The sequence below is a fragment of the Rhopilema esculentum genome, chromosome 15 (assembly GCF_057945365.1).
Source record: "Rhopilema esculentum isolate cy_ngs chromosome 15, ASM5794536v1, whole genome shotgun sequence".
NCBI classification, from domain to species: Eukaryota; Metazoa; Cnidaria; class Scyphozoa; order Rhizostomeae; family Rhizostomatidae; genus Rhopilema; species Rhopilema esculentum.
In genome coordinates this window covers 2,125,318-2,143,447 of record NC_142829.1, presented here as the reverse complement: position 1 = coordinate 2,143,447, position 18,130 = coordinate 2,125,318, and the positions used below count along the sequence as shown (strand labels likewise).

Genomic DNA, 18,130 nt, shown 5'->3' with positions numbered 1-18,130 from the left:
TGAAGGGGAACTTGAGCCTAGGCCCACGCCACCAATTTAAAAGTGGGGGGAAGGTTAACAAAAGTAGGGGGGGCCAAGGCTAGAAAAAGTAGGGGCCAAGGCTTCTTTCCCCTTTTATTGCAGCTTTAAAGCTAATTGTTTCGAAAAAAGTGGGGGTGGGGCATGGCCACCCAGGCTCCCATTGGCGTGGGCCCTGTGAACAGAATCAAAGCTCTTGTCTTTTCTTGGGATTTCTAACAATATAAATTTGGTGCAGATTCGTGTAGCATAGCATAATTTCTGTGAATTCTTTGTATAAAGGCCCCCTCATCAAGACCTTTATCACATGCACTTAGCATCAGGGTCGACAAAAGCTTTCGGAGGCCCCTTGGGCAAAAATGAAAGGCGAGGCTCTCTGTGAGCAAAACGAGTAGAAATTTTTGTTACCACGGCCTTTAGATCTGAATATCTATTATATCATTTCTTCAAATCGTTTAAACGTTTTACTATTTTTAGGCATACTTTGTAACCTTCGATTAATTCCATACTTAAAATGGATTTAATCGAATTCATTATTTCTTGACTTGGGGGCAATCGCCCCTCTCGTTGGCCCTGTCTACGAAGACTCATCATAACAGAGAGTTGGCTCTGAATGTAAAGATTTATACGATTTTTATTCACTCCAAATCCTTTTTAAGATTCTTCGCATAAAATATGAATTCAAATAGAAAAAACTGTATCAATTTCCTATATTAATGCTTCACAATCCAAAAACCAAACGGGCGGATCCAATACTATTAGATTCTTTTCAAAGGAACAGACATTCATCAATTATTTTGTAACCTGTGTTTTCTGTCATTCGTCAATTTCTATACATTGACAGTAAAAGCTGTTTGATTAATAGCTTTAATGTCTTCCGTTAACTTCTAAAACGTCAACGCAACTGAATTTATCAATCACATTTTTCTTGTAAATACACCTAAGGCTAATCCAAGAGAACAAAGATTAACAGCAAACATTTTACTTAAGACTATAACAAGATTTAAGAAATATTTACATCGCGTATTTTGATTCAGTGTAAACGGCCATGAAAAGGTATACGAATTTGTTTGATCCTTTGCATAAAGCCATGTCATTAGTTTTTGAACAAAATTTATTCTGACTATCAGATTTCCAATTGCTCTGCAAGTACATTAAAGCTGTGATGGAATTTACAAGTAAAATGAAGTAGAGACAATCAAAAAGGGGCTACTTTCTCAAAAAGGGTAATTTGTTGGTATCCATAGCAGTTTCGACGCAAATATGGATTTAACATCAAACATCCAAAGATACACTTCGCAATCTCCATCAACTGCATGCATTCATGCTGATAAGGGAAAAGGGGGGTCGGGGTTAGAGCCCCAGTTTTTTGCCAAAAAAAAATTAACGAATTAAAAGATACCATCACCAATCCATGTTTTAAGCTCGATTGGGAAATTCTGAATGATACGAAGACCTCTGTTTTAGACGCCGAAGGAAGAAAATGTTTTGATATTTTGCTATTTCGTAAGGATATTTCGAAAACATTGCCTTTAGTCTCCCCCCCCCCTCCCCCAATAATAACCTGCCTATACTTTTCAGGCTTTTGTGGCCTCCAGATTGCAAAAAAAATCTTTTCCACTTTCCGCAATCTTGCTTTGATAACGATTGCTGTAAAAACAACAGTTGATAGATACAAAACTAGTTTCTTTTTTATCTCTATGTTACTTTTAAAGAAAGTGCTATTCTCAAAACGAGTTGCATTCTACCCCAATATTAGACACAACATTCTTCTAATGCCCCTTGACGAACACCCTTTGTAGTCGTACGCCTTTTGTTGCACATTCGGATAACTGAAAGTCCAAGGCAGGTCATGTTTATGAAAAGTCAGATCAGGTAGAACAAAATGATATGTTTAGTCTGTATGAAGTAATCCGATCTTTGAAAATGACGCTCAGAGGTAAGATAACGTTGGCCTAAGGTTTCTTTTGAAACCCGAACACGAAAATCTGCTAGATAGCCTTAGCTTCATTTGGTCACGAGGATTAAATGCGAAAATGAATCACTCCTACAATTTTTTGTCACTTTATCCAAGTATTGAGAGTACGCAAGAACAACGGAAAATTTCAAGATGATACAGAGACGAGTCAAAGTAAAACTGAAGATGATTACAACATAAAAATTTAAGCATTGCAAATCAATATAAAAATCATCGCAGCTTTTCCTTTTCATGCAAATTGCCTGCAGAAAACCAATCCTTCCTTTATCAATTGACCATCTAACCCGACCAAATCTCATGCAAGAAAATATGACGTAAGTTCTAGCCCCTAGGCTCTATAGCTAATCATCATTGCGTTTGTTTCTCAGTTCTGAAAACAAAACCAAATTTTCACTTTTTCCGGACAACGCCAGATTTTATTTTCACTCAATAATCGCTCTTGCTTCATGGTTCAAGACTTTTCGAACCATAGACCAGTTCCATTCAGACCATGCTGCTGTGTTGTACTCGTTTAGGTTTTGAGTTTCAGTTAATCTAAGCGCTGAAGCCTTTTACGTAGAAATCTGAATGTTCACTCTAACTGTGATAATAATCCTATCCCTGCTAGCAGCTTGGGTGCTTGTGAGTAAATGTGCTGCAGTTACGATTTACGCTAGAATGAAGGTAGACAAGTTAATATGGGTTAAATTAAGGTTTATGGGGATTGGGCATTGTTGCCCACCCCCTCTAGAGTCTCTTGCGAAGTTCACTTGAACCGATGAACCCGTTCTTTATCCTCTTTGCCCAATACTCCCTCCGCCCATGCACATCAATGCCGTCGGAACGAAATTCATATTGGGGAGGGGGGGGTTGCCCGTTGTTTTCCTTCTCGTTCAGTACACTGTTATTAAGGAAACATACTACAGTTTGACAATTATTGGGGAGGCTCTAGCCCCCAGTAAAAAGGAGACTCCCCTCCCATGCAACAACAATCTAACCAAGCCCCCTACTTCTCATTGTCACAGCTACAAAGCACCCAAGATCTGTAGAAAAGAATGGCAAAAACATAGATGATGTTATACATTAAATTTAGAAATAACATAAGCAACTCTATTTTACAATATTAACTATTGATAAAGTTCTAAAGTTTTCAAGCATAGCACAACTATACAAGCTCAGGTAAGGAAACTTTCAAGCTAATTATTTTGCGACGATGATGTTAAAAGATGTTTATGAAAATTTTACCTATCAACTTAACTGCCCAAAAAATACATAAAACAGCGCAGCCCAACGCATATTGAAGAGTACGCAATAAACGATTAGAACAGATCAATTTATAAAATGGATATAGAAATGGGGAAATTGGGGATTTTGTAATATTATTTCCACAAAATTTCGAAATAACCCCTAACCCACCAAGCCCGTGGCCATGTGGATTTTGGAGCTAAAACGGGTCCGAAACGGAAGGGGCTCATAAAAATTATCTTAAAATCAATATACAAGTAGCTCGTTTAAACCGCCTTTTCAATTTTGAAAAATTGTAAAAAACACTGTAACAATAAATGCAACCCTGTGTCAAAACATCAAAAGGCGGTTCAAAATTTTAGTTAATGCTTTCTTGTTCTTGAAGTTGGGTTTTACTTTGTCGTTTTTAAAATTAAATTGTGATAAGTTTATGATATGATTATGTTTTGAAAGAATTCTATACCTAGCCCCCTGAAAATCAGTCCCTCTGGACTGACGATGCAGTTTTGACAAGGAAAAAAAGAATGGAGATTAAAATGAGGGGGAGGGGCGATTCGATCATTTACGGTAGGGGCATCAAAAAGAATTCATGGAAAATTAGAGAACGATACATTTCTGCAAAGATTACCCTTATATATCTCATCTCATAAGGGGACTCGTTCTTAGAATGGCTCTATTTCTCGGAATAGCTCGATGGAATCGTTGAAACGAACGTAAAACTGCTAGTATTCTAAGGAAACACAATCACTGACTTTCACTTCGCATTCGCTCGATTTTCTTCGTAATAGCATTAAAAATTGGTGATATGCGATATGCGAAGAAATAAGAAAATGGTTTTGAAATTTCTACAGTTCTCGCATCGGTATAAAATTGTGTTTTGGTTTTTCACCTTGTATATTCGGGAGCATCAACAAAGAAAGTGCACCAAAACCTTGAGATTTTCTGTCCAATTACGCACTCGACCTCTCCTCTCCACCCTTTTATGTAGGCAATATCTCTTGCTTACGAGTTGAACAAGGACGGGGTCCAAAGAGACTTTCTATTATTTAGCTGAATTAAAATACCGAGGGGCAGTTCCCTCTTGCAACAGAATTACGAAGTTTCTATCGAAATAAAAGTGCTTTAGGGATTTTTAAGGGACAAAACCATAGGATTCCAACGAAAGATGTATAAGATTTCCATACACTTATTTGCACCTAGAGATACGCTTAATGTTTGCTAGCCTAGTGATTCGAAATAATATTTCAGCTTTTGTCAGATCGTCTAGCGTGAGCATACTGTCTAAAATTCATTTAGAGGGCAATGAGGTAAAGAGGACCGTCTTCTCTCCTCAGCACCCTCTGTTGCTATTATACAAGCGGTACTACGAAACCTTTCTGATAAAGGTTTTTTATGGATGCCCCAAATGGCTTTATTAATACCTGGATTCACATTAAGACTTTTAAGAATTTTGAAGCGGATCATAAAAGATCTACATTGACATGAGAGTTAGAAATCGGAAAGGGTTAAGAATCGCGGTACACTTGGCAGAAACGCTAAGTCAATGTCCCCAGATAAATAATACTGTATCAACGAAAGATTACTGGAAAGAATATTCGTAGACAGTAAAATGCTATTAATAGATTATCCACGTTGTTGTTAAATTGTTATTAAAAAATCCCCTTCTACGTGTGTCCTGGTTTTCTCGAAGATTCAATTTCCTGAGCCAATAAAATTCAAATCGAATTATATGATACAACGAGAAACATTAAAGAAGATTAATAGGACAGTCAACAAAGGGGAATGCAAAGTGAGATTCGTCTTTAAAAGGATTTGCATTCATTTTACTTTAATGCGTTAGAAATTAGTTAAATAAACTCACGGTAACTTGCCAATAAACGCTCAGTATTTTGCCAATTAAAAGGCCTTGTCTCAAGACATCATCTATTCAGTGACTTTGTAGACGTTCTCTTCATTATCGGAAATTTGATTGTGAACATTTTCTTCGAACCTGCACCGTTCAGGGTACTGTTATAACCCACTACTTTAAAAATCCTGGAGGCATGTGTATCTAGAGGCATCGATTCTGTAGCTGCATCATTCTGCGCCTACTTGATACCGCCCACCTGCTAGGCCTACTTTCACCGATTTAAATGATCCTGCTCCCCCCACTGCCGCATTTTTCACTGTCTGTGGTCCTGCCCGAGGTATAATGACTCGTGCTCGTGCTGCCTCGCGGGGTCACAGTTTTTGGAACACTTTTATAAGGACCACTTGAGGTTGGATTTGAAACGACAGACTGTGCCACGACTGGGACAGGATAATAGGGTCCAGACTGTTGTAGAGTCATGACGGGACCCATCGGTGCCATTGTCGTCATGACAGGCCCCATAGATTGTGTGTTCATGAACTGTGTCGCATTCGGGCGATGCCCGAGGTACATCGAAACTGGGTCTATTGACCTCTGCGTGTTTATATACTGCGTGGGAGTGACAACTGAGTTCATCGTCATTGGTTGAACGAGTTCGTACATGTTTCCAGACCTCTGCGTATATGCCGTTGCATTTTGCATGTGGTCATGGGCTTGATTTCCTCTGTTGTGATTAAGCTCTTTTCTGCCTTTTTTCAGCTCGTCGTCATAACCCTGCCCGCAACACTTGTAGTAAAACTTTTTCCATGACTGCACTGTTTTTGATGACCATATCCACGCACCAGAGGTTACCCCGACAGCCAACAACATGAAGTACTTCATATAAAGAATTGCTGGCGGAACACCCCGGATTTCCTTGCACTCCGGGTTCAAGTGACACGTAAATGGGTCATTTGTGAATTTTTCAACAGCTAGCAAATTTTCGTATTCGTACCAAAAACACCCAACTACAAAACTGGCAGGAATGGAATAAAGCATTGAAAAAATGCCTATTCGCACCATAAGTCGTTCCAATTTCTGTGTGTTTGTTTCCTTTAATCTCAGGGCTCTTCTTATTCTAATTAAAGCAATAAACCCACTGAGTAGAAAACAAGATCCAAAAATGAGATAGACAAATAACGGGATAACAACGAACCATAAGAGAGCTATGCTGCTATGAAAACCCACGAAGCACAATCCGGATAGTTCATCGGCATCGACTTTGCGTGTGACGAGGGCTACAATCGTTTGAACAGTGGGTATTGTCCACGCAATAGCGTGAAAAATGGAAGCGTATTTCTCTACTGCTTCGTGACCCCATTTGAGTGCGGCGGAAAGAAACCAAGTCAAAGACAGAATAACCCACCAAATGGACGAGGCCATGCCAAAGAAATAATTTATAAAGAACACAATTGTGCAAGATGTGTTTGACATTCCGTCGGAGATGAGGTGTTTTCCGTTACGAGATTCTTGGCAAACTATTGCATCGCGGCCTGCAAACACTCTCACTAAATACCCGACTGAATACAGGTTGTAACACATTGATAGAAATATTATCGGCCTTTCAGGATAATGAAATCTCGATGGATCAATGAGAAAAGTCGAAACTGTCAAAAGCGTGGATAAAAAGCAAATCACTGACCAAGTGCTTACCCAAGCTCCGATGAAAGATTTTTCCTTTTTCTGATAAGCTATACTTGCATTGCATTTCGGTGCGCACTCGTGATTTTCCCCATCGCTAACATAAACAAATTCATTATGTTGTTCACATTTCTGCTTGTACGGCAAAGACTGGTTTCGCTTCGGCTCCTTCGGTTTCCCTTTATCCTCCGGAGATGCCATGCAAACTGTACCCTCTTTTTGCACTGGAAGTCGCTTGCAATCCAAGACTTGTGGCCAGTAAAAGTTATATTGCTTCATGATTGGCTCGCAACCTTTTCGAGCAACCTCACACATGGATCGACAAGGATAAACAGGTGTGGCTACTCCATCCTTTGAAAAACACAGTGGCACAGACATGGCACAAATAAACAGCTTCAAGTTAGGGGCACATTTCACCTTATAAAGTGGCTTGAATTCCGCAATCCGAGTTTTCGCATCATGTTGTGTCTCGATCCCTAAAAATTCATTTGGAACAAGTGTATAGTTCCATCCATAACAATCATGAACCCTATTTCGCTCACATTTTCCGTCTCCATTCAAGCCCTGTCCATAAACAACCGATATAAAAATGACGAAAAACTCAAGAGCCAAACGCGAGAACACTCGTCCTTCCATCTTCCTTCCAAGTCTGAGTGACTACTTCACTGGACATGTGAAAAGCCTGTCCTTTGTTTTCCCTGTTTGTACACTGCTCATGAATGGATTGCGGCCCTGCTCCCTCGGCCGCTCTTTTGTTGGTCGCGTCGGTTAATTCAAAGCATAAATCTTTTTGTTTAACTCATTCCCATATGTCCTGATCAAATTGTATTTCAGTGACCACACGAGGCTAATTGTCAAAGCCTTCATGGTTTTCTCGACTTTTGGTGCTAAATACTTACGCTTTATTGACCAAAGTTAATTGTGATCGCGTAGGTGCTTTATCAGACAAATTGTTCACGCAAACAGGTCTGATCGTTTATCAAAAAAGCTTACATTTATAAGAAAAAAGGTCTTTGAGTTGTCATTGCAACTTTTATTATGTTTTAATCTACCACCACAACATTTGCTGGGGAAACTTGATACAGTATAAGATAAATTGTGATCATTGATTGACTTTTAACGAAGTTGATACTATATTTCGTTGCGTCTTCTGCAGGTTTCCAAAAGCAAGGTATTGTTCGATGAAACACATGATATGCTTCATCTTTTAAGGGATTTTTCTTTAGCAGTAAATTTTACTAAGTGCTTATTGAACTAAGAATAGGATGTTGGATAATGAAAGTGCAAGAATTTAACATGAGCTCTTGCGTTTTTGCTTTCTTCCCATTGTAAATATCAAGTCCTTCAAGTTCATTGTTTGGGCTAAAAATAGCGGCCCTTGATGTTCTATATATAATCATATGGGGAGTTGAAAAGAAATTGAAGAAATCAAAAGGAAACATTACTGCGGGATGAGATCAAGTCTTCAGAGCATAACAAAATTAAGCCAACAATTAGACCAACATTATTCGGAAAATCGATTAAAATAAAACATCTGATTTTCAAATTGAGATGTTTAGATGCTTAATTTTCGGAACTAGGGGAGACATGAATTGTGGTCAGCATCATAACATCTCACATGGAACACAGAAAACAAGGTTTCTTACTGAAAATGGTCTGATTTGATAACAATTTCTGTTAATGGTATATTATTTGACTGTTCGTGACTGCAACATGGTGCTTAATTTCAATTGTTTATTACACGCAGTGCTTGATTTATTTGTAAATATTCGGAGATAACACAGAATTCACAAATACAACTGTCTCCACTAGAAATCTGATTGCGATTTCTTGTTTGTTGTTGATAATGAAACTCTATTCCATGGTCAACATTGGGCATTTGCGTCTGTCCATTCTGCTCAAAATGCAACAGGGAGATTAGAAGTCTCCTCCTTAATGTAAGAAATTGGAAAAGACTGGGGGCAAGGGTAAAGAGTATGCCCTTCATAGCATAGAAAAAGTAGCTAGTTGAAAGGATGACTGCTAGGTTTGCCTTTTAGGTACAACTTGCTCTCAGTTACGGCGTCTCAAATTCTAAGGAGCATCACAAAGTTTCCCATCTTATAAGTAAGTTGCCTTGTAGGCATGCCCGTAGTCAGGCCTATGGAGTAGGGGTGGCAAACTACCCAAACCTGTTGCAGGCAGACGTTTAAGCAATATTTCTTTTCAAGTTTTTGCTTAGCAGCGAAATTTTTTTTGATCGAAAGTCCTAAAAAGGATAATAAGAGACCCCAATAAACAATTTTCCTTCCGTCAGTATTAGCTTGACTCAAATTGTCATGACCATCCAATGATGACGACGAAAAACGCCATTAGAAAATTTAGAGACAAAATTATCGGGTTGGCAAACGGCTAGTTTGCTCTTGATCCAGGGTGGCTTGCAAATGAACGGTAGGCAAAAGCATGTTTTTCTTTGATAGAAGCTACCAAGCCTGGTTGGTCTTATCTTGATAGGTCTTTGATTGATCTTATTAATAAAGAGACTGATATAGAATCTTCAATATGCTTTTCGGTATTAACAATGGATACTTCATCATAATCCAGTACGATTCCTCCGCTTTTACATGTCGCATTGGTACACAGGTAAAGAGTTTATCAAAAAATACCGTGTTTACTTGTTCTAAAGCACGTGTTTGTTGATGGCTATATATAATAACTGGCTGTATTAGCAGACCTTTGTTGGACGTTGGTGCAAATGTGAACGCTATGCACCGATGATGAGCTCAATTTGTAATCCTCTTACAATCATGCCGCTTGCGATTTCTATGTTGATGTCGTAAAGAGCTGGATAGCCTCCAAGTAATTCTGCATTGACCGAAAGAAGACTGGAAGGTGTTTTCACTAGCCCTCAATTCGGCCCCTTCTCAATTTGCACCGTTCCGACACCAAGTAGGGCGTGGTTGGTACAGCCATTAGAGACCAAAGGGAGATTCTGGACATAAAGCAGTCATGAAGACAAATTTAGTACTTTTAACATCTTACGGTTTAATGACAAGTACGGTTTAATGACAAAAAGCTACAACTAAATTAGAGATCTAAAACGAAATCTAATAAGTACGGTGAGGTACTAAGGCTCGCAAGAGATACGGAACAGACCGAAAGTCCTCCTTTTCTGTGGTCTTCTGGTGCGTTTTCACAGTCATCCATTTTTTTAATTTGACTAAAGAGAAAGTTTTGGTTTAGGATGTAGCTTGGCAAAACCATGGAGGTGTTTGAATTAAGGTATGTATTCCGAAAAACTAGATATCCTATTGATGGATGTTTCGAATGCACAGAGAAGACAAATGAAGAATATCTTAAACACAAATCGCCTTACTAGAGCAATTTTAAACTTAGCCAAACGGAGAAGGGCATAGGTCCAAACTGTTTAAAGCACTGAAAATCTTTTTGATCGATTTAAAAGCAAACTTTTTCAAGCAAACATCTAAGGTAGAACCACGGATGTTTGCACTAAAAACTTGCAACGGGGGGAAAGCGCTAAGAAAAAGGGCTAAACAAAAGTAAAAAGAAGAAAAATGTTCAATTTTGCAAGGGCAAAGGGGGTAACTGCCCCATGCAGCCCCCTCCCCTGGCGCAGGTCTCCTTAGGTAGAACGCAGATGACCTGATAATTTTGGTAGAGACTGAATGCCATTACTCTATATACCGTCTCTTTAGCTATGAACATAATAATAACTTCAAGTTATGATCCTTTACCAAAGATTGCGGAAATGAGGTTTTAGATGCTACTTAACCACTTTGTTACTGCATAGCAAAGCCAGTCAGGATCCTTGTCAGCTACAGGACCTCCTTCGCGCAGGTCACGTGAATAAAGCTTCTTCTTACTGAATCAAATAGCATCTAAGTTGTTAAGTATTTGGCGAAGACATTTTCGTCAGTTTTCAGATGATCAGATTACAGAGAAGGGTTTATTAAAAGTACGCAACAAAATGATTATGCAGACAGGGGTGATAAAGTCGTCATTGTGAAACTAGACCTGCTCCAAAGACCCCGGAAGAGTTGCAGAACAGGGGGCAAAGCGCCAATGAAAAGGGTAGCAAACTGCATAATAAAGCAAAAAGCTAAATTTTGTGAGGGTCAACCGTCCACGTGCCCTACATTTTCTGATTGATTTGCGGTGCGTACTTATCCACAGGGGACAGTCAAAATCGAGACTTGCATTGCATTATTACACGAGCTAAATCAACGAGCGTCATCTATCTAACGCCTTCTATCGTCTCCTCCGCAGTTTGGATATGCCCTCGCAGTAGTATGAATGCCTTACGGATTTAACATAAAATAGACTTTGGGAAAGTCTAGCTAAAGCTCGTGGAAGTCGTATTTTGAACGAGGGGCAAATCATTCTATAAAAATATCGTACACCATTTGTAAAAATCCTATTGTTTTATCTGAAAATCCCCTAAAATCCTTTTGTTTTAGGCAAATCTCGTACGCTATTTGCAAGAGTGAGTCGCCCCTCGATTTTGAAGGTGCTCAATCGTAAATACTCATATGCCATGGATATAAACCAATTTTACCAATGTTGTGAAAAAAGCTCCCTTGCTCAACTTGTCCTAACAAATTTAATGTTTATATCCCAATTGGCATCATATACTCAATGCCTAAAATATACTGAATGCCTAAAATATACTGAATGCCTAAAATAAACTCAATGCCTAAAATATACTCAATGCCTAAAATAAACTGAATGCCTAAAATGCCCAAGATTGTTATTTGCGTGTCTATTGCTTGCTATACCCCAGCACGGTTGAAATGCAGGATGAGAAGAAACCTCGCAAAAGCAGCACTGATCTCATTCTAAACAAAGATGCCATGTCATGCAGAATTTATTCAAGCATTTTCTTATTTTACCGTTGATCTTGTGAGGTTTGGTCAATTTTTAAGAACTCGCCCGTGGTTTGTCGCTGGTATTTGTTGTCTAAAATTTAATCTAAATTTCATTTGCGTCATTTCATTTCACTACAGGGGAGTAACCGCCAGTGCTGAACCACGTCTCCCAACGCAAATAAGAAAACAGATGCTTTGGCACTTCTATCTTGAAGTGGAATCAATAAACTGGGTTAAATATTTTACAACTTTAGTTAATTAGCATGCAATTAATTGACAGAGCAAGGAATTAGTTAAGGTTATACTTATATCTGTGGTACAGTAATCATACAAAGACTGTAGTTCAATCCTCATCTGTCGCTTGCAATGTTTATATAGGATGGCCTTTATTGTTGTGTCGATTATCGTACCTGACTCTTCGATTAATAAAAATACACTCTTTTTATTGTTTATAAGAATATTCAAGCTCGGAATCAGCAATTTATTTAGAACTTTTTAAGAAAACATTGCCCAGCCTGAGCTCGCATAAAGGTCTCATTTTTCAGCAGTTGCCTACTTCGCGATGTTCATATCTCTAGCCTTTCTCCTCCGCTGTATGTGGTAATTTTGCAGTACGGTTTTAACGAAGAAGAGACTATGGAGGGAAATACTGAGACTAAATATGGCGCAAGTGTTCGTGTCAATAGTAATCCTCTTTCTGAGTTCTTGGAAGTGGGGAGGCTAAGGGTCTGCACTTCCCCAATAACTGTCCAGCGATGTTCTATGCACGTTGTTCTATTGCTTTTATGCAAACTTAGAAATCCTAATTGTAGGACAGTCGGCGAACTCCGATTTGAGGGTTTCGAGCCTGTTTGAATAGCCAATAGAAATACACCTCCAGTCAGAACGTAACGAGCTGTGCACATTGTTCATGCACGGCAAGCCTCGATGCGGAGAGGAGGCGTTTTACTCTTTGCCAATGAAGAGTTTTACTTTATGGCTTTAACTAAATTTAAGTTGTTATGTTAAAAGCACGAGAATCGGTTGACTTGATGAAGACGATATTCATGCTCAAATTACAGTATAATTTCGCCAATTAGCAGTTCCTTTCTATTATATTTAGCACTTCAAACGAAAGCAAGTCCATTAAGGATCATTAATCTAGCCATGAAATCAAAGGAGGAAATGGTAAGAAGACTTACCAGATTGGTCTTTCAGACTTCTGCTGTCCCCTGATAACCGACAAATTTCCATATCTTTAGCATGGAGATTAATTGACCGAAATTTCCTGTGGCAACAACCTTGGCTAATCCTTCGCTGATCTCGCTTTTAGAACTAAGAAAAAAATGTATTCGTTAAAAATCTGCGATTTAAACAGTATCTTATTTATTCAATGGGTCAGTGAAGGTCAGCGAGGAAAAATTATTTGCATTAAGAAACGAACTGCGAAGGATATTAAAAGATCTTATGTTGATAATCCCTTCCAATCAACTAATGTTCTCTTCCCTACATATCTATAATTCTTGTACACGATTTCTTTCTTTTTTCAGTAGGTTTTTAATAAGTTTCAAAGGGGAGACATCGGGGAGATATGTTAAACCCCCCAATACACAAGTTCTGAAATGTATGAAGGAATTCAGAAACAAATTTCTAGAACTGATTGACAAGATAAGATACCTAAATTTTTTACCACATTAAAATGATTTTATTGGTATACGGATGTTTGTGTATTTGAAAATTAAAACATGTTAGAATGAGACTATTTTGTTGAGGTTAAGAAGGGGGCCGTGTCAAGAGGGGTGGTGGCAGTGAAGGACATTTCCACTAATGAAAAATCACACATTCTTTAATGTCTGCCTCCCTGTCCGTTTTGAAGCGTGGCCTCTGTAATAAGTTCTAAGATTAACATGCTCTAGAACTGCTCACAGATATGCGGCTGGTAGAGCGTCACTTAAAATCCGAACAATACTCGAGTAATGTAAAGGTAAAGTTATAAAAGAATGTTCTATCAAGCTGGTGCATCGACAATCTTCTATGCTAATTGCGAGTTTATGCACTGCTTAGAGAACGTTTTAGAGTTCTGGTGATATCAATTGCTGGAAAACTCCTTCAAAGCAAAGGAGAGGTTTTAGACATTTGTTGTCTCGTATATAAGATGAAATATTTCACAGGCCTATGATGGTTTGTCAAGAAACACAAGGCACATTGACACTGAAATCACTCAACATTGATAACGATTTTTGAATGGTTAAGAAGGAAACAGGATGCGCGTCAGTATTTAATGAAGTTTCCGAATGTCTGTGTTTGAGCTAAGAGACGTTACGTGTCCCGAACATTCATCAGACTTGACTTGAGAATGTGAGATACAGCCCTAAAGATAAGTAAAATTAAAGGGTAAACCGTGAATTGGTTGGCCATCGTTCAACTGTATTTGGTTTAATGTTATTGTCTCTCATTTTCAACAATAAATCTTAATTACAGATATCTTTCTCTTCAACCGTCAGATATAACAATCTAAGTCCATTTCCGTCAATCTGCGTATGGACAAGATAAAATATTTACCCTTTTTGATGATTTTGCCAGGTAAACTGCCTAATGTTTCGGCTTAGGACCAAACCAAAGACGAAATTAATGAGTGGCCACGCTTATGACCGCCAGCCGTTGGCCGCTAAGAGATCGTCTCAGGGGAGTATTCCAATCCTCAATATGCGAAGATTTGGGATTCTGTATGGACATGCTAGGGTTCTTTTTCAAGACAAAAAATTCATTGACAGCGACAACAAAAATTCTATGACTTGCTAATCAGCGCTGCTTATCAGTTAAAATATTCTTTTGATGTACTACGACATTACAAAAATAAAACAAGAACTGAACAGAGCAGAAATGAATAATAAATATAAAATAAAAATATAAAACTTTATCTAATAGAACAATCTCATCTCCTTCTATTTCACCAGACCAGATACGTCTATTTCAAAACATTTCCAAAAAAGTCAATTAAGCGAAAAATGTAATTCTTGATGGAACTTGAGCCTTGTACTATTCTTAAATTAAATTAAATTATTTATAATATATTATTGAATATATCAAATATCAGCGATTTTGATATATTCAAAGAAACTTTAGTCTTATAAAAAGTGTATATGTGTACAACGGCATGTGTGCTGATTCTGCAGAACCTAAGGGAAATAAAGACAGCTTTGAAAGCATCGATGCATTTATGCAAGGCACCAGGGGAGAAAGCTTGCCCGAATATTTCTCGCATATTTCTATTAAGTACAAAACAGAAAGGCTCGCAGTGGTTGAAAGAAAATGGAAAGGCAATTTTCATCTGCTATGTTCTTCGATAAAGCTAAAAATTCAAATTTCGCAACTAAAATACGTTTTTAAGTTAGCAAAAAATACACGTTTGCAAGGAAACGTTTCCTTGAGATCTTACTCAGTAGATAGCGGCACACCCTCATTGGCCCTGTGGGACAATGGCAGTGTCCAAATCACCCAAGAGGGTGGCGGAACCAATTCGCGAGAATCAAGACAGATGATAAATGGCACTGGTTTTCTTTAGTTCTCATTTTACACCTTGAAGCTATCAAGATAGCGATTTAACACGGAAAAGTAATCAACAGAGGTGATGTTTCTCTTGGGATGTTACAAACAATTAGTTTTCCTTTTTCTTTGTGACAAGGTGGGTAAAATTTCAATACAATAAACTCATGGCGTCACCTTCTTCTCAGCCCAATTGTTTCTTGTGTGAATCCGGCAGTATAAGCAACCAAGGACTCTTTACAAAGCCTTGCTCCAAGCTCCTTACTTGCAAGTTCCTGTACTCTCATATTAGGGGTCTTAGAGCACAGGCTAACATTAAATAGGGCCGTCGCGGCCAGGAGAAGGGTCTATGGGTCCTTGAATCAGTCAGATTTGTCAGCAAAGGTTTTGAAACGATAGGCTTCCACCGTCTTTTTCATACACTTCCAACAAAATTTGCTGGAAATTTGTTCTCTTTCGCCCACAAACATCCATTCGGTTCTACATATTTCTTTCTTACTTTTTGTTTGTAGCTAGGGATGGTGGGTCTACCCAACTGCCCTGATTATAACATTGCGGCAGTAAACTACAACTTTATCTTAGTTATCACTTTCAAAATCCTAAAGCTCGACTCAGATTTTGATTCACATACCTGTAGAGGACACAAAAAGTGGATGGAATAGAAACCAGTGTGTATGCGCGCTGCCTTACCACGTCAAGATGTCCTAAAGTTAGAAACTGCAAGTTGCAAGTAAATAAGAAATTAGAATAAAAAACCTTTCCAGCTATTATTTCACTTCAAGGTAAAAATTGAAAATACACGTTCTTCATTTACAAGAGACTGGTTTATTTACAAGAGACTATTTAAAATATGACTGGAGTAAAATAGAATATGACATTGAACTTTTATGCATTAAAATTTTTTTATTCTATACAATGTGATTAGGATTTTATGTTTTGATTTTAGTTTACTGTATTCTACTTTGTGAACCAGGCTGTAAACAAGTTTTTAACTTAGCTCTATTATTCACGTTAAAGAATTTTATACATACAGACATACATACATACATTTTAAGCAGCTAGTAATAGGGTGCCCAAAAATTTAAGAAACTTTTGTACTAGGCTCAGAAAAAATTAAGAAACTGTAAACTTTCCATTTTTAAAGAAAAGGTGGAAAAGTTTTCTTTTCGTTGATTTGTCTTTGGAAAAGATAGCATACTTTGGATTTTGAGCTGCATCGGTTTCTCGTGACAATCAGCGTTTATATTATATCGAAAATGCTCAACTTCAAAACAATAAGGAAATTTCATGTCCAACCAACAAAAAACTTTGATAACGAATTATGAAGCTTTAAGTGAGTGCTCATATCCAAGTTGAGTTCGCCGAAATCTACAGGTTCAAGTATCTAAATAATGGGGCTTACGATTTGACAGGCAACAAATTGACTAAGCGATTTTTTTCTGAAAAATGTTTTGTGCATCAACAATTTCGAGTAGAAAGCACCCCATCATCAAGTAGAAAGTTTAAAAAATACTGAATATAGAAGCAAATCAGCAAAATGTGATCATTATGAGACCAATGTTTCTTCGCGTGCTCCAGAGTACCATTTGGAATTGAGTTAAGGGTAGTAACAGAAACGCGGAAACATAACATACAAACGCACTTCTCGTCCGACACTTCTTAAAGAGTAGCGTATCTCCTCTAAAAAGCGCCCTGGGTACTTTCACATTTTTGACTTCTTTGAGAGGGCGCTTTTCGAGGGGGTGGACTTTTTTTGGAGAGTTAGCGCTTTCTAAATTTCTGCGTCATTTTATTAAGTTAATTTGTAATAAAAAATTAACGGTTTGCAAATCCAACAGGGAAACGTGAGCGTGCAGCTAGCCTAATTGTGGTCCCTTCCTTTCCATGCTATCTTCAAATTTCGCAATACCCTTATTTGAAGGTCTAAACTTTTAAGTCAATATTCCGGCAATTCGTTTGTCTGTTCAAAACACTTCAAACGTAATTCAACAATCTTGCTGATCACATAGCTGAAGCATGTACACACTGAACATTGCGCAAAGTTTGTTCAACCAGTACTGACGTCATGGAACCTACTGGATCAAGCGTCTCTTGCAGTGGCGTCTTTCTAGGTACACCCAGACGCATTCTAAGTTAAAAGCCAACAAAGCGATATGCAATGACCAAAGTTATTCCAAGAGAGGAAATTTTTCATATGCTGAAGATAATAAAGAAAGCTGGTAAGAGCTTAACCACATAATCTTACCAGCTAATACCAATGATACATATACTCCACAAACACACATAATATTCAATTGATGCCATGTGCAAACTTACAGGCAGATGTATAGCCGTTTTATGAGGATATTTGCAATTCATATGTCAATTGGTAGCATATCTCCTATTAAAATAGAATGAAAGCACCTCCCTGTGATGCTAGGGACGCCTTGATCCTAATTTAGTAATGTAACTAAACTCATTCATAAGTGGGTATCCACTACCGGTGTGGTTTATTTAAATGTTAGAAAAGGCAATTTTTTTGAAGTAAGTTAATGTTGGTTGGCTTATCTTTGGGAATTTTGTGTGATGAAAAAAAATATTTGCAGCAGCGATGTAAGCTAACCAATTAAAAACCAAATGTCTTGACAAATAAGAATGCAATGTAATTGACCCGACAAGATGAATAAATTCTAACAGGAAGATGCTAGGAGACAATTGCCCCCTTCTACGAGGCCTTGTGTGTTGCAGTGAGTTCGCCTTCTATTCTGAGAAAGATGCTTATTTAAGGATCCTTTTAAGGTCAAACAGCTTTTATGTAGGAAGCAAAACCTTTATTGGAGAAGTAGTTATAAAGCGGTTGTAACAGATGTTTCTAAAAAGAGCTAGTCAATTGATCCTAATAAAAAATTATAAAAGGCAGGCTATAAAAATAATACTTTTTTCGACGCCCTGATTTTTGAAAAAAAGAATTGGCAATTGTAGCAGAAAATTTTTTTTGAAATTCTACAAAGC

The 18,130-nt window shown here is 37.9% G+C and overlaps 2 protein-coding genes across 3 annotated transcripts in view; both read right to left on the bottom strand.

Moving 5' to 3' along the window:
* The window catches only part of LOC135685228 (minichromosome maintenance domain-containing protein 2), a 63,478-nt gene that overhangs the window by 36,217 nt on the left and 9,131 nt on the right, over positions 1–18,130 (bottom strand). For both annotated transcript variants that reach the window (XM_089112674.1, XM_089112677.1), the window contains exon 3: positions 12,796–12,928. The gene's annotated coding sequence lies outside the window, so the exon portion shown is untranslated. The remainder of the gene's footprint in view (positions 1–12,795; positions 12,929–18,130) is intronic.
* Positions 3,052–7,478, bottom strand: LOC135685229 (frizzled-4-like). The gene has a single exon (XM_065201096.2). The coding sequence runs from the start codon at positions 7,383–7,385 to the stop codon at positions 5,349–5,351; it is 2,037 nt and encodes a 678-aa protein (XP_065057168.2). The 5' UTR covers positions 7,386–7,478; the 3' UTR covers positions 3,052–5,348.

Bases quoted from the DNA above. Each gene is read 5' to 3' on its own strand.
- LOC135685229 (XM_065201096.2), bottom strand. From the start codon at position 7,385: ATGGAAGGACGAGTGTTCTCGCGTTTGGCTCTTGAGTTTTTCGTCATT.